General features: G+C 47.2%; 3 protein-coding genes across 5 annotated transcripts; 2 read left to right on the top strand and 1 right to left on the bottom strand.

Annotated features, from left to right (window-relative positions):
- Nucleotides 1-525: 525 nt before the first annotated feature.
- On the top strand, nt 526-12,593 carry LOC117731251 (6-phosphofructo-2-kinase/fructose-2,6-bisphosphatase 4-like). 3 transcript variants are annotated; one of them, XM_034533475.1, is made up of 14 exons: nt 526-743; nt 3,991-4,107; nt 4,210-4,306; nt 4,396-4,462; nt 4,563-4,637; nt 4,825-4,881; nt 4,980-5,101; nt 5,440-5,647; nt 5,741-5,887; nt 5,981-6,085; nt 6,889-7,018; nt 7,826-7,888; nt 8,036-8,100; nt 11,025-12,593. In XM_034533475.1, the coding sequence occupies exons 1-14, from the start codon at nt 692-694 to the stop codon at nt 11,262-11,264; spliced, it is 1,545 nt and encodes a 514-aa protein (XP_034389366.1). In that variant the 5' UTR covers nt 526-691; the 3' UTR covers nt 11,265-12,593. The 3 variants fall into 3 exon arrangements, with proteins under 3 accessions (XP_034389366.1, XP_034389367.1, XP_034389365.1); XM_034533476.1 differs by lacking the exons at nt 526-743; nt 11,025-12,593 and adding exons at nt 2,725-2,977; nt 9,455-10,157; XM_034533474.1 differs by lacking the exon at nt 526-743 and adding an exon at nt 2,732-2,977.
- A 423-nt stretch (nt 12,594-13,016) lies between these two features.
- On the bottom strand, nt 13,017-15,660 carry LOC117731253 (actin-related protein 2/3 complex subunit 4-like). Its single transcript, XM_034533478.1, has 6 exons — nt 15,497-15,660; nt 14,707-14,825; nt 14,314-14,425; nt 14,093-14,188; nt 13,688-13,858; nt 13,017-13,504 (listed from the first exon to the last, which is right to left on the bottom strand). Exons 1-6 carry the CDS (start codon nt 15,497-15,499, stop codon nt 13,499-13,501), a joined length of 507 nt encoding a protein of 168 aa, XP_034389369.1. The 5' UTR covers nt 15,500-15,660; the 3' UTR covers nt 13,017-13,498.
- Nucleotides 15,661-15,940: 280 nt separating this feature from the next.
- On the top strand, nt 15,941-20,305 carry tada3l (transcriptional adaptor 3 (NGG1 homolog, yeast)-like). Its single transcript, XM_034533477.1, has 8 exons — nt 15,941-16,673; nt 17,282-17,529; nt 17,692-17,797; nt 17,944-18,079; nt 18,175-18,278; nt 18,398-18,504; nt 19,437-19,628; nt 19,752-20,305. Exons 1-8 carry the CDS (start codon nt 16,464-16,466, stop codon nt 19,942-19,944), a joined length of 1,296 nt encoding a protein of 431 aa, XP_034389368.1. The 5' UTR covers nt 15,941-16,463; the 3' UTR covers nt 19,945-20,305.
- Nucleotides 20,306-20,742: the final 437 nt, after the last annotated feature.

The following is a 20,742-nucleotide window of genomic DNA, read 5'->3' as shown; positions in this document are numbered from 1 at the left end:
CCACGCCCTAATTGCACACTATTCAACAACCAATTTGTGAGGCTGCGCCCGTCGTGGATTTGGGGGGGTTCTCAAAAACAAAGGGATGCACAGTAATGCAATCCAAGTTTAAGAAACCTCAGATCAATCAGAGAGTTCCTTTCAATTTGACATCAAGGACTCTCTGGGTTCTGCTTATTTATGACCCAAAGACGGACGCGGTCACCTTTGATGTGCAGGGAATACTTTTACTGGCAAAACAAGCTCTACCAGTTACACTGCTGCTGGACGACTTTTAAACTCTTCCTTTTGTATTCCTACACATACACTTTTTCAAAATGGGTGGATTTATATTGTGGTACAACTACAGCAGAGCCCGGGGTGTGCCTTTCGCTGCGTGACCCTATAGCCTGTAGGCTGTATAATGTTTCCAGCAATGCATATAGAGTCCAAGACTGAACCATACGTGTCAAGAAATGGAGCAACTTCAGCCCTGTCAGGGCACGTGGGACATTGCTCAGCAGTCAAGTGGTGGGTGGGTGGGGTGGAGGAGGCAGGTAGGCTGTGTGCGTGTGCGTATATGTGTGTGTGTGTGTGTGCATGCGCGCTGCACAGTGCGCATCAGTGAGAGAGGAGCGCTCAGCAGGCTGCTGTCGGACGTGCACGTACACAGACCGCCAGGCGCTGCGCTCCATCCGACCGACAGCCCACGATGAGAGGCTGCTCCAGCTGCACCAAGCCCCCGCAGAGACAGGACATGTCGGGTAAGACGCGTCGCTTTGAAGGCTCCAGTGGAACCCCGTGCGTGGTGGAGGGTGTTTAAATGGTGCATCTTTAAACCGGATGACAGAGGGTCGCGGAGCCCCGGTGCGCTGCCGGTGCGCTGGCGCCCTGTCCCCGTCGGGACCTTTACCCCACATCACGACAACGAGCGACGGGCTTTGCTTTTATTACCGCGGATGGCGAAGCGACAGGCGGATGTTGTTGGAGCTGCTGCCGAAACAAACAAACAAACAAATAAACAAAAAAAAAGATCGAAATGTTTTTATTAATATGTTTATTTGCCATACACTGATCGTGATGGGGTCAACGTTTTGTGCACTTGTGATTGTTGTGAGTGTGCAGCTCGCACTAGGCTGCTTTGATTACAATATATATATATATAATCTTTTGGTCTTTTATGTTGTTTCTTGAGCCGAAGCTCTCGAGTGCGACATCGTGTGAATGTGTGTGTGTGTGTGTGCGTGTGTGTGTGTGTGTGTGTGTGCGTGTGTGTGTGTATGTATGTTAACAAACTATATTGGGGAATGACTTGTCCAGCGTATATGGGGCTAGCTGCTGCAGCCATCAGAGCCTGCTTGGCAGCTGCTGTGTCGGAGTGGAGCTCGCCGAGCTGTTTCCTGTTCATTACAGTGTAAAGTATGCGAGACACTACGTTAGAAAACTAGGTGACATTACTCCGCCCCCCCCCCCCCCCCCCCCCCCCACACACACACACACACACACACACACCCGCGCAGTGCGCATGCGGACGACTGCCTGCTGCTGTTTACACACACACGCTTTATGCAAGATAAGCTTCATAAAATAATACATGTTGCCTGACCAAGGTGTTTGCATCTGACAAATATATAGGCTATGTGCCACAGTTTGTATGTTTTTTTAATACACTGCCCGAAAGAGCTAACAATATATCCACAGCACGAGTTAATGTGCCATTTATGCGTGGACCTGATGAACCTGACATGTATTATAGTCTATATACTCGCAGTAAGGGAATTTGAGAGCTATTTAATTAGAAAACCTTCCATCTTACCATATTTAGGTCACAGACCCTGTTGCTCTAAAGATTGACTAAAGCTTAATATAATCAGTGCATCAGATAGTCCAGGACAGGCACATCTGCACATCCATTACATCCAGCACAACACCCCAAAGTCCTGTCTTTGTAAGGTCTGTAAGTGTTCAGTTTGTGTTGACACTTGTGTAAGTGTGGCTGTATCTGCATGCGATAGCAGAGTGAGTGGACTCTGGCACCCCCCCCCCCCCCCAACACAATCTGAAACTCATAACCATTACATCTATAGGAATTTGGTCGCAGGGCTGTTGAGCTGGATTGCATTACAGCTGTGATTTATACACAATTCTAGGTCAAAAACACACAGACAGAGAAAGAAGGAGAGCAATGCTGCCATCTCGTGGCCACTGTCAGCTCATGCTTGTTGGGATTACCTTTAATGCGCCCTGGATAAAAATAGATAGAATACTGTTTAAAACATTTGTCACTTAGTGATGGCTGATCTGTGGAAACGCTATAGACAATGAAGCAAATTATCAATATAAATATTTGAGTCAAATCCTATCTTTAGAGGACCAGAAACAGACCCTTAAAGTATACACCAATAATGCAATTTTAAAAACGTTTTAACTGTTTTTATGTATGTATGTCCTGCAGCCCCAAGTGGCTAATAGAATAATTAATTGTCTAACTAACTTATGACAGTAGACCCTTTTCACTGCATGCATACATCATTAGTTTTATTAGACACAGATGTCTGAAACCTATTTTGTGAAAGTTGTTTCTATTAAAAGTCGCATCAGTAACTAAAACAAACACAAAAGTCTAAAGCATCGTGTCGCTTACGGTGAAAATAGAAAACGCGCTGCGCCGGTATTATGGTCATTACGGCGACCCGTTGACGGAGCACGTGACGTCACAGCTCTAAAGAGCGAGAGAGACAGACAGCGCGTGCGCGCGCAACCCGGTTCGTCTCCATCACCACCGCCAGAGCAGCGCGGATGAAACACCGGTCGCATTCAGAGCAGCATCAGGGGAAAAGGCCCCGTGTTCCCGCAGCGGCCTCCTCCTCCTCACCGCCAGACGGAATGGAGGACACGACGCCGTTAAAACCGAGGGAACTCACCCAGAACCCCCTGAAGAAGATCTGGATGCCGTGTAAAAATGGCCTTCCCGAAAAGCACATTTCTCAAAGAAAAGGTGCGTGCGACGACGTGGCGTCACTCGCTAGCATCGTTTCACCGGTAGCTTGTTGAATGGATATCTACCGGTTCTTTCCTCCTGAGGTTTGTTGTTTGCGCGTGTGTCCCGGAAGCGCGGTGTTAAACTAAGTCACGCTAACCGTGTATCTAACGTTAAACCCGCCGTCTCACGCTAGCTAACGTTACAGTGCTCTCGGGGGGGGGGGGGACGTTACGTAAGGACTCGCCCCGACGAAGGCTGCTCGCACCGAGGGGGAGAGAGAGAGAGGACCGATGCGCGAGGTGTCCACCTCATTGTGCCAAGTCCACCGACCAGCTGTGGATGGAACAGGAAACGTATCCCCGCTACACGTGAGCGAGTCCCCCCCCCCCCCTCTGTGGGTGTGCTGGTGCGTTGGATCTGCCCGTGTGGTCGGTGTCTCCTCACTGTGGACTGACTTGAGAAAAACAACTGACATTGCATTCAAGTCCCGAGCTCGTGGTGGGTAAATGGGAGTGAAGAAGTTTTTTTGGTAAAGTCAATAACACAACATGGATGTGTAAGTGCATGCACCAGGACAGACTGCAGTGGCCTCCTTTAATAGTTAGTTTAATCTCCGTCCCCCATCCCATCCCATACTTTTACAGACAAGGAATGTTAAAACATGGACATTGTCTTCCGAGGAAATGTGAAGTGGCACCCGTGAAAACTGCGTCGCCCTTTGACTCAGTCATCCCAGTGTGGAAACCAGAGCTGCTGTCCCCAGACGTCTGGAGGAGTTGAAGCGCAGCGTTTCACAACCCGCCGTGACCTTTGCTCGCTGTGATGTGACTTTGTCTATGTGGCGGATAGCACGGGATTACGCACCCATATCAATGTGGACAATTTAATAATTAGGTTAATGTCGACCGTGAGCTTGTTCTGGGGCGTTACACCATTTACACTAAAATCACTTTTGCATCCTCCGTTGCATAACGTGCAACGAGCGCATGACTTAAAGCTTTCTTTCCCCTCTCCATCTCTCATTGCAGTGTGTATGACCAACTGTCCCACCCTGATTGTGACAGTGGGCCTTCCTGCCAGGGGGAAGACTTACATCTCCAAGAAACTCACCCGCTACCTCAACTGGATCGGGGTGCCCACCAGAGGTACGCCTTCTTGGACTTGAATGAATAGTTTTTAGCAGACGTATCTCTAGAGAAAGGATTTAGGAGGTGTTTCACGTGTCCTTGCCTCCGTCTTTCCCTTAGAGTTCAATGTTGGGCAGTACAGGAGAGAGTTTGTGAAGATCTACAAGTCCTTTGAGTTCTTCAGTCCAGACAACGAGGAGGGGTTAAAGATTAGACGGTAAGAGACCTAGGACTGCCTTTTTAAACATGTATTCACCCACCAACCATGTGACCTTTTTAAACATGCGTTATCTTTGCTCTTTACAGTCAGTGTGCCTCGGCAGCGCTGAACGACGTGCGACAGTATCTCACAGAAGACGCAGGCCAAGTGGCGGTGGGTCAAATGCTAAATGCTGTTTTTGGTTTAGACGGATCAAGCAGGTCAATCGTGGTGTGCAATGCTAAAAAAAAAGAAGTGTGTCTATGTTAAACAGGTTTTTGATGCAACGAACACCACCAGAGAAAGACGGGAAACCATCATCCAGTTTGCAGAGCAGAATGGCTTCAAGGTAACGGTGGTGGGAGGACATGCAGCATTAGTTGGCGTCCTAGAAGTACAGGAGGAGGAGAACGGATGTTCCCGTTTTTACATCAACGGAGCAGGACCTTTTTGTAGCAGGCTAGCCAGCTAGCTATCCAGCCATACATCCTGCTCCTATTTCTATGCTTGACTTGTCCCTTCTCCTTTTCTCTCAGGTGTTCTTCGTGGAGTCAGTGTGTGAAGACCCAGATGTCATACAGGAGAACATCGTGGTAAGTGAAGGAGTTCACATTTTAAACTTTTATCTCCTAGAGAAAATGAACTTCCGTCCCAAGTCGTACGCTCTCCTTACCGCTGTTTCTCCGTTCAGCAAGTGAAGCTGGGTTCCCCCGACTACACCAACTGTAACACGGAGGAAGCGGCGGAAGATTTCATGAAAAGGATCAAGTGTTACGAAAACTCCTACGAGCCGCTGGATGAAGTCCTGGACAGGTGAGGGGTAGAGCTGGTGAGGAGAGTGTGTTTTAGTGAGGATGTCCTGGCAGTGGGAGGATATGGGTACAAGTAGCTTAGCATATTAGCATTGTCAAATATACTCTGGTTATTTCACCAGAACAATGCTGCCGTCACTTGAGAAATGTAATCGACATGAAGCTTTTCTCATGCTTAATAAAAAAAAAAAAAATTGAATTAAGAAAAAGCAAAAAAGGGACAGATCAGGGAAAATGTTTTCAGAATTGACTAATTATGCTGCGCTTCTCAAACTGTCCACTGGGTCGGCTCAGTCTGTGTCAAACAGGAGGCGTAACGCATCTGTGTTCTCCTCTCAGGGATCTCTCCTTCATTAAAATCATGGACGTGGGTCAGCGCTACTTGGTCAACAGGGTGTTGGACCACATCCAGAGCCGGATAGTCTACTACCTCATGAACATTCATATCACGCCGCGCTCCATCTACCTGTGCCGCCACGGTGAGAGCGAGCTCAACGTCAACGGTCAAATCGGTGGAGACTCCGGCCTCACGGCGGGAGGAAAAGAGGTATATCCGACTTTTTCATCAGTATGTCGTCAGTTGTTTTTTTTTTTTTCACAGAGGCGCTAACATTTTATTCTATTTTTCTTCTCCACGAAGTTTGCGAAGAAGCTGAGCCAGTTCATCCAGGCTCAGGGCATCAGCGACCTGAAGGTGTGGACCAGTCAGATGAAGAGAACCATCCAGACAGCTGAGGCTCTCTGTGTGCCCTACGAACAGTGGAAGGTCCTGAACGAGATCGATGCCGTGAGTACCGCGTTCCCGACTGCTCGGCGTCCACAGCCATCCGCTTGCATGTGGTGCGATGTTAACAGAGTGTCATCTGTGGTGCCATTTCAGGGCGTGTGTGAGGAGATGATGTATGAGGAGATCCAGGACCACTATCCTCTGGAGTTCGCTCTGAGGGATCAGGACAAATACCGCTATCGGTACCCAAAAGGAGAGGTCAGTGTATTCCACTTGAAGTGTCTAATGACGGCGTGTTGTGTGAGGTGTGTGTGTTTTTGTATTTTAACATTGAAGCAGCATGCTCGTGGACAGTGTCTCTGTTGAACTTTTGGAGTCTGTCCTCCCTTTTGTGAAAAGTAGAACCCACACACACACACGCTCACACACTCTCACACACTCTCTCTCTCTCTCTCTCTCTCATAGACTCAAATGTCCCGACAAACACATTAAAACTGTGTCCACATGGCGTCTGGCCACTCACTCGCTGCTAATGAGCCTCAACTTGGACAAGCAGCCTGATTTGGCTAAACACCAGATTACAGTAAACAAAGACTTCACATTAGTGTGTGTGCCCGCGGCTAAATGTGTGGCCAGGTTGTTTACTGTGCTGCCCGCTGGTCTGTTCCCACCTTAAGTCCATCCCATTACCTCTCCATTAACCCAGCACAGGAAGATGGATATGGGCATTAGCTGGCAGCCCAGGCGGACAGGGCTTTGGAGAATCTTGTTAAAGCTGCTGTCGGTCTAGACGGCCTATATGGATCTTTCCACCGGCTGAAAGGTCAATCTGCTTAAGAGATTGATTACGCAGCACACTGAGAAGAAAAGGGATTGTGTTGAAGTTTTAATTTACAGTTTTACAACTTCCTGCGTTTTTATTCGTTCATTTGGAAAGGTGTTGGTGTTCTCTTCTGCAGTAGAACATAAATGGATGTAGACAGAGCTGTCTTTAGCTCATAACGATGATTCTGTGATTTTTAAATCGTGCTTTGCCTGGTCTCCCATCTCTTCCGACGCAGTCGTACGAGGACCTGGTGCAGCGGTTGGAGCCCGTCATCATGGAGCTGGAGCGGCAAGAGAACGTGCTGGTCGTCTGCCACCAGGCCGTCATGCGCTGCCTGTTGGCCTATTTCTTGGACAAGACAGCAGGTCAGTCCTCCGACCGAACTGAACCCCCGAAGGCAGCGCCCGTTAAATCAGACACAGAAATTCCCTAAGTACTAGTACTAGTACTAGTACTAGTACTAGTAGTAGTAGTAGTAGTAGTAGTAAGTTGATGGAAAAGGGCATTTACTAAGGGAGTGGTTTAATACTTAAAATATCATTGTTTTTTCATTCTGCATACTACATTGTAAATGGTGTATTTCAAAGCGATGGGTGGCCATCGTTTGCATTTTATTCATAATTCTGTGGTCCTATACTTTTATAGATATCATCTGTTTTTTATTTGTATGAAATAATTTTTATTAAATAGATATTATTAAGAAAATGAGCAAAATTAGAACAGTTTTTAAATGTATTTTATATTTATATTTGTCTCGAGCAGACATCAAAATCTCCCCCCAAAAAAAGGACAGTCGCCAGAAATCTGTCACCATCCTTCATCCTGATCCCTTTCCTCCCGCTATCGCTGCTAATGCGGATTAGCTTGTACCATAATTAGCACTAATTAGAGTTAGCGCTCCGTGGCTAGAAGACGCCAGTGATTAATGGGACACGGCGGACGTAACAAATGTCTGCTTGTTGAACAGGCATTTTGAAAAATGACTCTTTCTACTGGCAAAGATTTCATTGCACTTGCAGTAACGGACGTGTTATGTTAACTCAAGCAATATCTTCTCCTTCCCGTCCCGGCCATAAACGTAATCCTCTTGAAGATCCAACATGAGGGATCAAAAGAAGCGGCGTCTGGAAGTGATGTTCAGGAATGACAGTTCTTTGCTTGTCTTCACACAGAGGAGCTGCCCTACCTGAAGTGCCCGCTGCACACTGTGCTGAAGCTAACGCCCGTGGCCTACGGTAAGACGGGTCTCCTATTGGCACACGTTGCACAAGATAAATCTATTTCTATTTCTAATGAACAGAAAGAGGTGTGTGGGGGGGGGAAAGCAAGCACTTTTCTTCCAACTGAACTAATGCAAACAAATATTCTGTCTGCATGCTCAGGCTGTAAAGTGGAGTCCATCAGCTTAAACGTGGATGCAGTCAACACACACAGAGAAAGGCCAGAGGTGGGTATCTTGTTAAACACACACACACTGAGACACTTTGTGAAAGTGAAGATGGTTCACAAATGGATTTATGTGGTTCATAACTTGTCGTTGGAAGCCCGGCCTAATGGTTTCACCGGTTGCACCATCTGGGCTTAGGCCGCCTTCTCGCTAGGACCGGGTCTAAATCTTCTGCCGGAGCAGGCGCAAAATCCACATCGGAACAATGATTTATCGCCTCGTGGCCAGCTAGGTTAAGATTAATGTGTTAACAATAAGATACACAATGATGAGCGACATACACCTCATCAGAAGTACATTCGGTTAGTTTTGGTTTCCAGAACGACTGAGAGCCCCATTATGTCCTTGTGCCGGCTTTAACCGCTGCAGCTTTATTAATCGTTGTATCTCGATGAGATTTCCTTTTCTACCGTCCTCCATGAGGGAGTTAACAGCGACGTAGTTAAGACTCGGTTTAAGTTCAGTTGGTCCAACCACCGCAAAAGTCTGTTATGAAGACCGACTTGGCAGTTGGGACCAGACTTGGTAAAGACCAGTTGGTGCTGAACATCATGTGATATTTCACCCCCGCCGCAGTTCCCTCTCTTGGCTTTGTTGTTGTTGTTGTTTTTTATATCAGCGGTGTGAGATCGTGATGAGCTCAGAGCCGATTTGTGTCACGGATCCGTGCGTGAATTCTGATCCATTCGGACGACGACGATGACCAATGCTGCGTTCACACCAAAAGCGGAACATCCAACCCCCGGGTGTTTGGGTTCATAGCATCACCCGTAGGCTCACGCAGCTCGGTGAATTTCAACGTCTACGTCCGTGTGACTGCCGCTCCTCAACGCTGATTGGCTTTCGCAACTCGCCGTCGGGCAAATTCTTCGCTCTGCGTCATTCGCAGCCTAATGATCCTCTTGCTTCTAACCAGCCGCGTTTTCACGCCTCTGCGTGTGGATCCCGTTAGAGTCTCAGTGAAATATACACGTCATAGTACTAATGTTGGCTTTTGGCAGTTTTATGACGGTGAATGTTCGTACTTTTAAAAAAAAAAAATTTTATAGGAGAAATGTAAGATGATGCAAAGCTTAGAAAATCAATACGCTTTGTCTAAAAGTCTTCTTGACTTGCACGACAGACGTGTGTGTGTGTGTGTGTGTGTGTGTGTGTGTGTGTGTGTGTGTGTGTGTGTGTGTGTGTGTGTGTGTGTGTGTGTGTGTGTGTGTGTGTGTGTGTGTGTGTGTGTGTGTGTGTGTGTGTGTGTGTGTGTGTGTGTGTGTGTGTGTGTGTGTGTGTGTGTGTGTGTGTGTGTGTGTCCGCCCCTGTGTTTTCATACCTCCCTCTGTGTGTTTCTTTTCCTATGGAACAGAACGTAGAAGTGTCGCGGATGTCCGAGGAGGCTTTGCTCACAGTGCCAGCTCACCAATGAGGCAGTAGCCCCGCCCCCATCCTCCTTTACGCACACTGTACCTGGCAAACTCGGCAGCTTCTAGTCTTCCTTTTGATTGAATCACCCGCCACTGTTCCGACCTTCTCTTTTTGCTCCACTGGTATTTTAAGACATGATGATGATGGTAATTGACTGGAATCCAGTTTCTAATTTTGACACGGATCTTGTGTCTCGAGCGCGTTCTCCCATTTTTGGAGAATGAATGAAAAGCCGATGAAGGGTTTCTGAGATCCCAATTGTGAAGCAATGGAATCAAGCATCTTTTTGTTGTTGTGATTTAGTTTTGTTTTCTTCTAGATTTTGCTTGTTGAACTGACTTAACAATGTTAACTTGTCATCTCGATTCATATTTCTGGACACTCTAATCTTAGCTTGACAGCGTTGCTCATCGCAAAACAAAAGTTGTGCCTTTTTTATATTTTGCACATAAACAAATCAGCTCTTGTTTATTTTCTTATCAAATGTCCTCTATTGCAGTTTGCCTCTCGTTTTAGGATGTTTAACACTGTAATGAAGGTCCATTCATTGTTTTGGTTCAACAATGTGAAGAATCTTACAGTTATAACAAGAGGAAATATTTCTGTTATGTTTCTAAATAAACTCAACTTAACTATATCATGAATCCTCATCCCACCCTTGTGCATCATTTTAGAGAACCTGACATTGAAAATGGCATTCCTCTCTTAATGTCTGAAAGTTAGGATCATGGGTTAAATTATTTACTTCAAAAGGTATATCTTAAGATAAAATATCTCTAGACTGCTGAGCTGCATTTTTCTTACTCCTAATCCTCAGAAGTGGCAGACGACTTCCTTCCTGTTCGTACGATCACACACGCGTTGCCCTTCCTGCCCACTCTGCATATGAATGAATGGGGAAAGCCTCCACTGGGATGCATGAGAAAGTGCTGCCATTCATCACCCTGAACAATGCCCACTGTGACACTCACACACACACTCACACACTCACACACACACACACACACACACACACACACACACACACACACACACACACACACACACAGCCTCCCTTAAGAGTGATAACAAACTGCGCTGATACAAATAACACTGGCACTTGTTAACGCTGTTAAAAGGAAAATGGAGGATCTTGGAATGCCGAAATGTTTTTTTAAGAGTTGCTGCACTAATGGCTAAGAAATGGGGAAATAGGTCTGGTAGTCTGAAAATAAACAAAAATAATCCTGTGAGCCCAAAAGGAACCTGAAGCATCCATAACAAGTCAAATCGCCTGTGGCAGAGTTGGATGCATCAGTTTAAAGTGTCTTGAAAGCCATGCTGCAGTCCTGTAGTCGTGATCACAAGTGCAGAAACAACAGAGTTACACAACAACATTGTGTTTATAACTTGTTTTGATGCACGGTAACTAAACTGCTCTTTGCTCAGTTCTCTCAACTCCCTGTAAATGTGTTGGCACTTTTATTCAAAAAGAAAAAAGGCATCTGACACCGAATCGTTCCTCTTTCCAGAATGTGAACGTCCATCGTACGACTCGGGACGCCTTGCAGACCGTCCCCCCTCGTCAGACTGCAGCCGGACCCCCTCCTCTGTCTGCAGACCGGACCCCCTCACCTCTGACTGCAGACCGTCCCCCCTCGCCTCTGACTGCAGACCGTCCCCCCTCGCCTCTGACTGCAGCCGGACCCCCTCGTCTGTCTGCAGACCGGACCCCCTCGCCTCAGACTGCAGCCGGACCCCCTCGCCTCTGACTGCAGACTGTCCCCCCTCGCCTCTGACTGCAGACCGGACCCCCTCGCCTCTGACTGCAGCCGGACCCCCTCGCCTCTGACTGCAGCCGGACCCCCTCGTCTGTCTGCAGACCGTCCCCCCTCACCTCAGACTGCAGCCGGACCTCTTCGCCTCAGACCGTCCCCCCTCACCTCAGACTGCAGCCGGACCTCCTCGCCTCAGACCGTCCCCCCTCACCTCAGACTGCAGCCGGACCTCCTCGCCTCAGACCGTCCCCCCTCGCCTCTGACTGCAGACCGGACCCCCTCGCCTCTGACTGCAGACCGGACCCCCTCGCCTCTGACTGCAGCCGGACCCCCTCGTCTGTCTGCAGACCGTCCCCCCTCACCTCAGACTGCAGCCGGACCTCTTCGCCTCAGACCGTCCCCCCTCACCTCAGACTGCAGCCGGACCTCCTCGCCTCAGACCGTCCCCCCTCACCTCAGACTGCAGCCGGACCTCCTCGCCTCAGACCGTCCCCCCTCACCTCAGACTGCAGCCGGACCTCCTCGCCTCAGACCGTCCCCCCTCACCTCAGACTGCAGCCGGACCTCCTCGCCTCAGACCGTCCCCCCTCACCTCAGACTGCAGCCGGACCTCTTCGCCTCAGACCGTCCCCCCTCACCTCAGACTGCAGCCGGACCTCCTCGCCTCAGACCGTCCCCCCTCACCTCAGACTGCAGCCGGACCTCCTCGCCTCAGACCGTCCCCCCTCACCTCAGACTGCAGCCGGACCTCCTCGCCTCAGACCGTCCCCCCTCACCTCAGACTGCAGCCGGACCTCCTCGCCTCTGACTGTCAGACCTCACCTCAGACTGCAGCCAGACCCCCCCTCTCCCCCTCGTGGTCAAGTTCATTTTGCCAAATCTGCACCTGACCTGCGGTGACCGTCTGGGTGATGGGACGCCGACTCCTCCTTCCTCACCTCTGACTGACACACCTACACACACCTTTTTGCTGCTGTCTTGTTGTTTTCGGGTGTTTTCATTGTTGACTGAAGCTCACTATTCTGACTGTGGGGATTTAGTGAATTAAGAATGGGCCGTTGTTATGAATACCAAATCATCAACGGACATTCAGTGAAATATGAACATGTTTTCTTTTTGTATTTGTGAAGGACACATCTGAATACAGTTTTCGCCCCGGAGGTGTTCGTTAAAGAAGTTTGTTGTAAACCATTCCGTCATTATGGGTTCAAGCATTCATTAGGGGCTGCACTGAATATCTCCCCTTTTTATTAACCTGCCAGTACATTCTCAATGTGTTTTTTGAGTCTGTAAAAAGGCATAAATAAAGAAATGGGTACCACATGTTCTCAGAGCCCAAGTTGATATATTCTACAACGTGGTTTTGTCTTCCCAACTGTCTAAAAACCTACAAATATGCAGATATTTTAAACCAGCAAATATAATAATGACATTTTGTGCTCAAAACATGAGCCATCTTAAAATGTTGCTCTGGCGGTGAATTCATTGACTAATTGTCGGTGGTGTTATTTACTTAGAACATGTAGAAGGAGCCGGAAAGACGGTACGAATACTAATAAGTGTTGGTGACGGTGCCAGCTGATGGAGGTCGGACGGAGTTGTGTTTCTGCTTTAAAGTGAACAGTCTCTGTAGCACTTCCTCTTCCCCACAGAGATAAACGTAAGTGTCTCAAGAGTGCCGACTAAAAACAACTTCCTCAGACCGATCTGATATAAACAAGGGAGTTTTATTATCTTTCATCATTATTTTTCATGTTTTTTTTTTTTGGTGGCTTCTTGCTTCACGACGTAAACATGGCGTCCTTGAACAGAGAAATTTTGGAAACTAATTTGAATAAAACAAACTACGGTGACGGCTCACGCAGACTTGCGCGTATGCGCACACAAAAAAAAAAAAACTAGCCGGTTTATTTGCCACAGCACGCTCTCAGTGCCCCCTGCAGTCATGGCTACCAACTTAATTAATACTTTTAAGGACCCGCCTTTGAATTTGGGGATTTGTTCTACGTGGCTGAAAAATGAAACGGGTACATGTTTCATTATATACAGTCATTGATATCCATGAGTACAGGGAAATACTAGAAGGGTGCAAAAGGTGTCCTCGCCGGATTGGTCATGTTCCTCTCATCTCCTCTCTGATTGGCTGTTGACTCCTGTAGTTTTCCCACTCTTGTGCTGATTGGCCCTTTCGGACTGTCTTCCCAGCTGGTGTGGGACCAACGCTGCCATCAGAACTGTGGAGAGGAGAAATGTCAGTGTCCCATGTAACCATTTCTGTCTTTTGACATACAGCTGTCAGTCTGAAAAGAAATTAATTAATATATATATATATATATATATATATATATATATATATATATATATATATATATATATATATATATATATATGAGAAAAGCTGAGGGCAAGTTTCTTACGTTCTTGAGGAATTCCTCAGCAACGATACGGGCCCTGGCATTAACGGACAGTTTCATCTCGCTGATCTCCTTGTCGATCTCCTCCATGAAGTGGATGACGTAGTCCACCAGCTTGTGTTTGTACATCTGCTCCGTGTGGAAGTTGGTAATCAGGAAGCTAATATCGTATCCCTGAGATCACAGTGCAAAGGAGGAAAGAAAAAAACGTGTGACATTACATCGTAGTCAAGTATTGAGGGACTTTATGCCAGTGGCTTGATTTATAAGATGAGCACTGTTCCTGTTTTTTTTTTTGTCTTCCTGTTAAATGATTCCTCTTTTTGTCACTCACATTTTTTAATTCTATTATACAAAACCCAGATTAGCCATCTCTCTCTCTCTCTTTCTCTCTCTCTCTTCTCTTACCTCTACCGGTTTCCTCCTGAGAATGAAGAAGTTCTCCGCTCTCATCATCATGAAGCGCATGAACTTGTGGCAAAGGATCTTCTCAATCTCATCAGCCTGCAGTGAAGAAGTGTTTTTGTTTTTTAATTTTAAATGCATTTTAGACTGTAAAAGACAATTAAGAAATGTGCATAGCTCATAAACCTTAACACCCCCCAAAGCCCTGCTGTTTTTAAAATCACCTGTTTGACAGCGATGCTGACTCTGACAGAGTTGATGGATCCCTCAATGAGAACCTTCTCCTTGTCGTTACGGCTGATCACCACAGGTTGAAGTAGCAGCTCCTTGCTGCTCCTGTAACCACAGAGCGATCCAGTCATGACAGAGCAAACTATTTAAATTGCCGTGTTTCACGGAGACTCTGCGTGGCCAATCTTCTCATTGCTTTACAAAAACACTACAAATAGTCCCCGCAGGCCAATTTCAAAACCTTGCTCGTGCTTGCGTGTCATTTTTTTCCCTATGCATGTTTGCACAAGTCTGCACTTGCTGCAGACTTTCCCCCAAAGCTGCAAGATGTTTAGAAGAAAGAAGGAAACATCTGCCGACTCCAAAACACACGCCATTGGACATACCTGACCTCCACCTCCGGCTTGTTGTGACGCTCCACCACCTGAGAGGAGAAGTTCTCCAGGCAGAGGGCCGCCTGCAAGGTGGCCTTCACAGCGTTTAAGTAGGGGCGCAAAGTCGCTGTCTGGGGGGGAGACATCGCACATATAGATCGACATTAGATCATGCATTTGGTTAGTGAGAGGCTGGAGCAGGTTTAATGGGCAAACTGAACCTCCCGGTCTAGTGAGGGCGACGTGACTGGTCGGGGTCAGCCGGTGAGGTCATGTTTGATCAGGAACCAGAAGAATGTGCTGTATGCGGCGCTGCTCGTGCACCCTTGTAGGTGTCCCACCTTTACATGTCGGAGAAAGAAACACCCCATCGCGTTCATCCATAACAACCGGAAGTAAACTGTCTGTAGATACGAGGGTCCTTAAAACATGAAGGGGGTTTCTGGCGTTAATCGTGACCGATGATTGCAGCCCATCCAGGTCATGTACGCCCTCCTACATCCCTCTGCCTGCCCCGAACCAGTACACATCCTACCCCCCCTCGTCTACCGACAGAGATCCGGGGGTTGCTGACTTGAGCAATGATGAGAAAAGCGGCCGAGAGGAAAAGACAGCTCACTTTAGTTTCTGCAACCCGTTTCTAAGGATGCCCGTCCTCTCGTTTCACCACAGCCCACCAGAAACCCCGTCTGCGACCATTACGAAGCCGACTACACGGTCTCGACTTAAATGTCGCCACAGTCAGCGAAGACAAATACCTGAATAATGAAATATACAGGTACATTTAGCGCGAGACACTTACCATTTTCGTGCTGTAAAAGACGGAAGTTCCTCAGCCACGCCTGGGACTCCTCTTCCGTAAATCCTACATCGTCTAGTACAGACAGGGTGCGCTCGTTTTCGTCACAGCGCTTGTTTTTGAAGAGACGGAATTCTCCGCACCACTGTTTGCGCTCGGTTCACTCCGCCCAGTCGGAGTATGTTTTCTGGAAAACGAACACCCCCCCCCCGACGCGACCATTCCGGTCTCTGAGCAGGAGACGTGTCGCTCTGCGACCGTTGGTTCAGAAGACAGTTTTACTCTTTTATTTATTTTACACGTTCTTACATAAAACATGTTGAAAAACAGCGTTATAACACACATGTGATCCAACTAGATAACCGAACGACGGATTTAGCGTAAATGTATTCAGTTTGCCCCTTTTGACACGATATGGTTTGATCCGATGAAACCATTACGCTCAGTCACTTCGCTGTAGTAATTATATTAACGTGTGTACATAATGAGATAACCGGAGCCTGCGACGTGTTTAGTACTGCGTGATAAAATAATGTTCTCAATGTGACTTTATCGAAAAAAAGGCTATGTATTAATTTGCACACATTTCCCCACCCCTCCGTAACCACAATGGCTCTTTCCATCATGGCCGCCATACGCTGACCGTAAATATCAACCCTCCGAAACATTCTTTGATATACAATCAGTGCTTTTCGTTAGCTGCGTTCAATTCTCGTAATTTGTTCCACTTCCAATCTAAAACGTTTGCGTTAAAAAACCGTGAAATCACAACCGCCGATGTTTGCGCGTGAGAGTAATTCGGGGCGGTTTGGGCCCAGCGGGTTCGCGGTCTCTACAAGCGGAGCTGCGTGTGCGTGTATTTGGGCGCGCGCGTGCGTGTATTGATAGAGCTGAACCACAGCTGGACACCACTGTGGCCCTTCTCGCACCAGTTCCCCCAGACGCTGCCAGGTGTTTGCCACACGGCACCATGAGCGAGCTGAAGGACTGCCCCCCACTCAAGTACTACGACTTCAAGCCCGTCGAGCACGTCAAAGTGTGCCCCCGCTACACCGCCGTGCTCGGCCGCTCGGAGGACGATGGCATCGGCATTGAGGAGCTGGACACCCTGCAGCTGGAGCTGGAGACGCTGCTGTCCTCGGCCAGTCGCCGCCTCCGGGCCCTGGAGGAGCAGAGACAGGTAGGAGGACCCCCACCCCCGTTATTAATTTAATTAATTTAATTTACATTAAACTCCAAGCCTCAGGCATCTGTAGGAAGTTAAGGGCCCCACAGACTCCTCTGGGCTTGTGATGTGATGGTCCCCCAGACCCTTTAGGCTGACCACTAGGGCCCCGGCTTAAAGTGTAAGCTGACCCCTAAGGCCACAGGGACACATTGGGCCCTCTCTCTCTGCAGGAAGGGACTTGCTAGCATAGACAATTTCACACTCATGAAATTGTTTACTAGAGCACAAAAGTGTTTACTGTGGCGTGTTTCATTCAGCTCAACCAAAATGCCAAAAACAGGGCCCATATTTTTTATAGTAAAGTGTTATATATAAAGTTTGAGGAAAATCTACTATTAAAAAGCTTCTTTTTTTTAAAAACAGTTCTATAAATACAAGAAGCTTCCAAAGTCAATGAGTAATTGCTTTTGAATAATTGTGATCGTGATAATCGTGATTAGGACTTTTGTCATAATCAAGCAGAGAAAGAGGGGCCTCCACCAGTGGACCGTGATCCAGTCCTGTTTGTAACCCCCCCCCCCCCCCCCCCCCCCCCCCTCTTTCTCTGTGCGGCCTCTCAGATCCTCACAGACTGGCAGGACAAGAAGGGAGACAAGCGCTTCCTGAAGCTGGGGAAAGACCCTGACCCGGCTGCCTCGTCTCGCCACAAACCAAAAAAGCAGAAGTTGGACGGCAAAGGCGGTCACGCACCAGGTCCAGGTCCCGGCAGGCCCAAATCCAAAAATCTGCAGCCCAAAGTCCAAGAGTATGAATTCACTGACGATCCACAAGACATTCCCCGCACTCCTAAAAACGATGCACCCAACAGGTCAGCAACAGTTCATAATATCGCTCAGTTCAATATGGGACTAAAATCTTACTAGTGAGGTTAGTGTCAAACAAGTGTGCCGTCGTAGGAATCGAGGTAATGTACATTAGTTTTGTTCTGGCAAGGTTGTTTGTGTTAATTAGTTGTTGTTGTTTTTTCCAGATTTTGGGCATCAGTCGAGCCGTATTGTGCCGACATCACGAACGAAGAGATACGATTGCTCGAAGAGCTCCTGAAACCCCCGGAGGATGAGGCTGAGTATTTCAAAGTACGACATAAAAAACACCTTTTTTATTATTATTATTATTATTATTATTATTATTATGGTACAACTACAGTCACTCGAGGCATCGCCAAAACCCACAGGCATATTTTATTGTGTTAAGCTTTGTGTACTGTCCGTGTCACCGGTAGATTCCAGCTCTGGGGAAACACTACTCTCAGCGGTGGGCTCAGGAAGATCTGCTGGAGGAGCAGAGGGAAGGAGCACGAGCTAATGACAAGAAGAAGAGCCTCATGGGGGGTCCGCTGTCGGAGCTGGACGCAAAAGGTGACTGCAGCCTGCACACGGGTCCCGTGTATAACCAGACTGCTCGAGCATGTAGCCACCTTTCTAAAACTCCTCTTCATGTTCGACTGCTGTAGATGTGGACTCCTTGTTGAAAAAGTCTGAGTCCCAACATGAATCTCCAGAGGACGGATGTCCCTTCGGTCCTCTCACCCAGCGTCTGCTGCAGGCCCTCGTAGAGGTCGGTATGCCGCGGCCCCCCGCGTATATGCACTGATAAAACTTCCAATAGTGCACAATACAAATGAGTGATGAGTGAGATATGAGCCTATTGTGAACCACGTTATCTTTTTCTTCCAGGAGAACATTATATCCCCCATGGAGGATTCACCCGTACCGGACATTTCAGGGAAGGATGCTAATGACGGCGCTGGGACGTCTCCTAGAAGCCAAGGAAAAGCTTTCAGGTATTTGAGTGCAGAAACCCGAGGCGTCGAGGTTCGATCTCCACGTTGTCCGACGTAGGATAATACAAACGCACGTTCAAGCTGTGTTTCGACATCCAGCGAAGACCGCCACCCACAGATGATTGATTTCTTAATAGTTTGAAGCTTCATGTTGCAATTTAAAATTCAAAGTCAACACTTGAATGCTGCATTAAAAAGAAGAAAAAAAAAGATTCTGTTTTAAACCCTGTTTTTTCTGCACATTTGCAGATAGAGATTTTGGCTCCACTAATATTATCCGTGTTCTATTATTTATAGAGTTATATTCCAGTGGTGGCTGCATCAAAGTGTGTGATCCAAACATCGTCACGTCAAAAGGAAATAATAAAGGATCCTATCTATTCACAACATGTGTTTGTCTAACTAAATATTCTGCTTTGTCAATGGTAAGCTTCATTCTTAAACCTCCATGCAAGCTTCAAAATATATATATAATTTGATTAAACAATAATTGATGAGGATGAAAAGGGGTGTCACTTGAGTAGATTAACTGTTTCAAACATTGTTGTCTACAAAGCCTTTTTTAATTTTTTTCATGGATGTGGTTTTTAATATTCGCTGCATTTAGTTAAACGGTTCTTAATTCCCAGATTTGTGAAAGAGGCCTATAAGTCTTTCACATCCGGCCTGCAGCTGGGCTGTAGATGTATTCTCCAAACATCTGTATGTGATGTCCATTTATCTCGACAAACACACAAACACACACAGGTCACACTGTTAATCTGACTGAGGCTTCCTGTCTACATTTCTGAGGGTGTGAGTCTAGTCTTGTGAGTCCTCAACAGAGCTCTGAACTGGGTCGGCCAAATAATGTTTATTGGGGGCATCAAATTGCCCTCCTGAGCTTTTTACTTTGCATGTCTCATAGCGTTGGTCTCCCCCCCACTTCCCAGTGTTCCTCACACGCGTTCTCTAGAGGCCCGGATCAAAGAGGAGCTGGTCGCCCAGGGGCTGCTGGACTCCGAGGAGCGACCCGGACCAGGAGGAGACTCCGAGGATGAGATCCTGGCAGAGCTGCAGAAGAGGCAAGCGGAGCTCAAAGCCCTGAGTGGTCACAACCGAGCCCGGAAGCAGGAGCTACTCCGGTGAGGAGGCGGGGCCAACAATGAATATACACGTGTGGCGCAAAGTGGGCCGTCCTTCATTTACAGGCTGATCCACGATCAGCTGTTGACCGCCAAACCTTTTGTGTTTCTGCCGCCTCACAGGTTGGCAAAGGAGGAGATGCGCAAGCAGGAGCTCAGGCAGAGGGTCAGGGTGTCTGACAACGAGGTCATGGAGGGATTTCGGCGAATCATGGCAGCCAGGCAGAAGAAACGCACTCCAACCAAGAAGGAGAAGGACCAGGCCTGGAAGGCACTGAAGGAGAGGGAGAGCATCCTCAAGCTGCTGGACGGGTAGAAGTGGAGCCGGTCCGTGTCGGGCGGTTCCCCAGAAAGAATTGTGTTCCCCCACAGGTTGACACAAATCAAGAATTGCTGTGACAACTGTTAGATGGTCAGCGAACAGCTGTATTTATGAATTTATGATGATGTGCGACATGTGTGTGTGTTTACTGCAGGTCTGCGTGATTTGATTAGGGACATTTCTGTAGTAGTTTTAGTTTTTTTTCGTCATGTACAGCGGAACGCTCGACTTGAAACACGTCAGTCTTTTCTTTCTCTTTCTCTCTTTGTCAGTTTGATTTTTCTATGTTGCTCTTTCTTTTACCATTGTAATGTTATGAAAACACAGATGTTTGAATAAATCAGTACCAATTGTGGACAGTTTTTTTTTTTGTAAGTGTATGAAATGCACAATTCAGAGGATAGGCATCATTATAGGTTATATAGCATATTTATATGCCTTATTATGGCCTTTTCTTTAGTGCAGATGAGTCCTCAAAGCTTACCAGCATGTATGGACAAAAAGCCAGATTTTAGTTCAGTTGCAAACAACACATTCACCTTTTTAGAACTGAGCAGCATGAGATAATTTGATCATTTTGGCCACGAGAGGAAAAATAGTTCAAGCTCAAAAATCAATGTTTTAACAACTCTTATCTCTGTCCCTGTTTATGTATGTTTGAGTTAAGTTAAGCCCGAGGTACAACTGGCTCCACTGTTTATGTGCTGGCGTTAGAATAATTAATATTAGTATTTACAGTAATATTACACCAATAGGAGGGAGCAACTGCCACGAGTGAGAGTAAATGTCTTC

Source organism: Cyclopterus lumpus, chromosome 5 (genome assembly GCF_009769545.1).
Source record: "Cyclopterus lumpus isolate fCycLum1 chromosome 5, fCycLum1.pri, whole genome shotgun sequence".
NCBI classification, from domain to species: domain Eukaryota; kingdom Metazoa; phylum Chordata; class Actinopteri; order Perciformes; family Cyclopteridae; genus Cyclopterus; species Cyclopterus lumpus.
The sequence above is the reverse complement of the archived record's forward strand: the minus strand, read 5'-3'. Positions and strand labels throughout refer to the sequence as shown.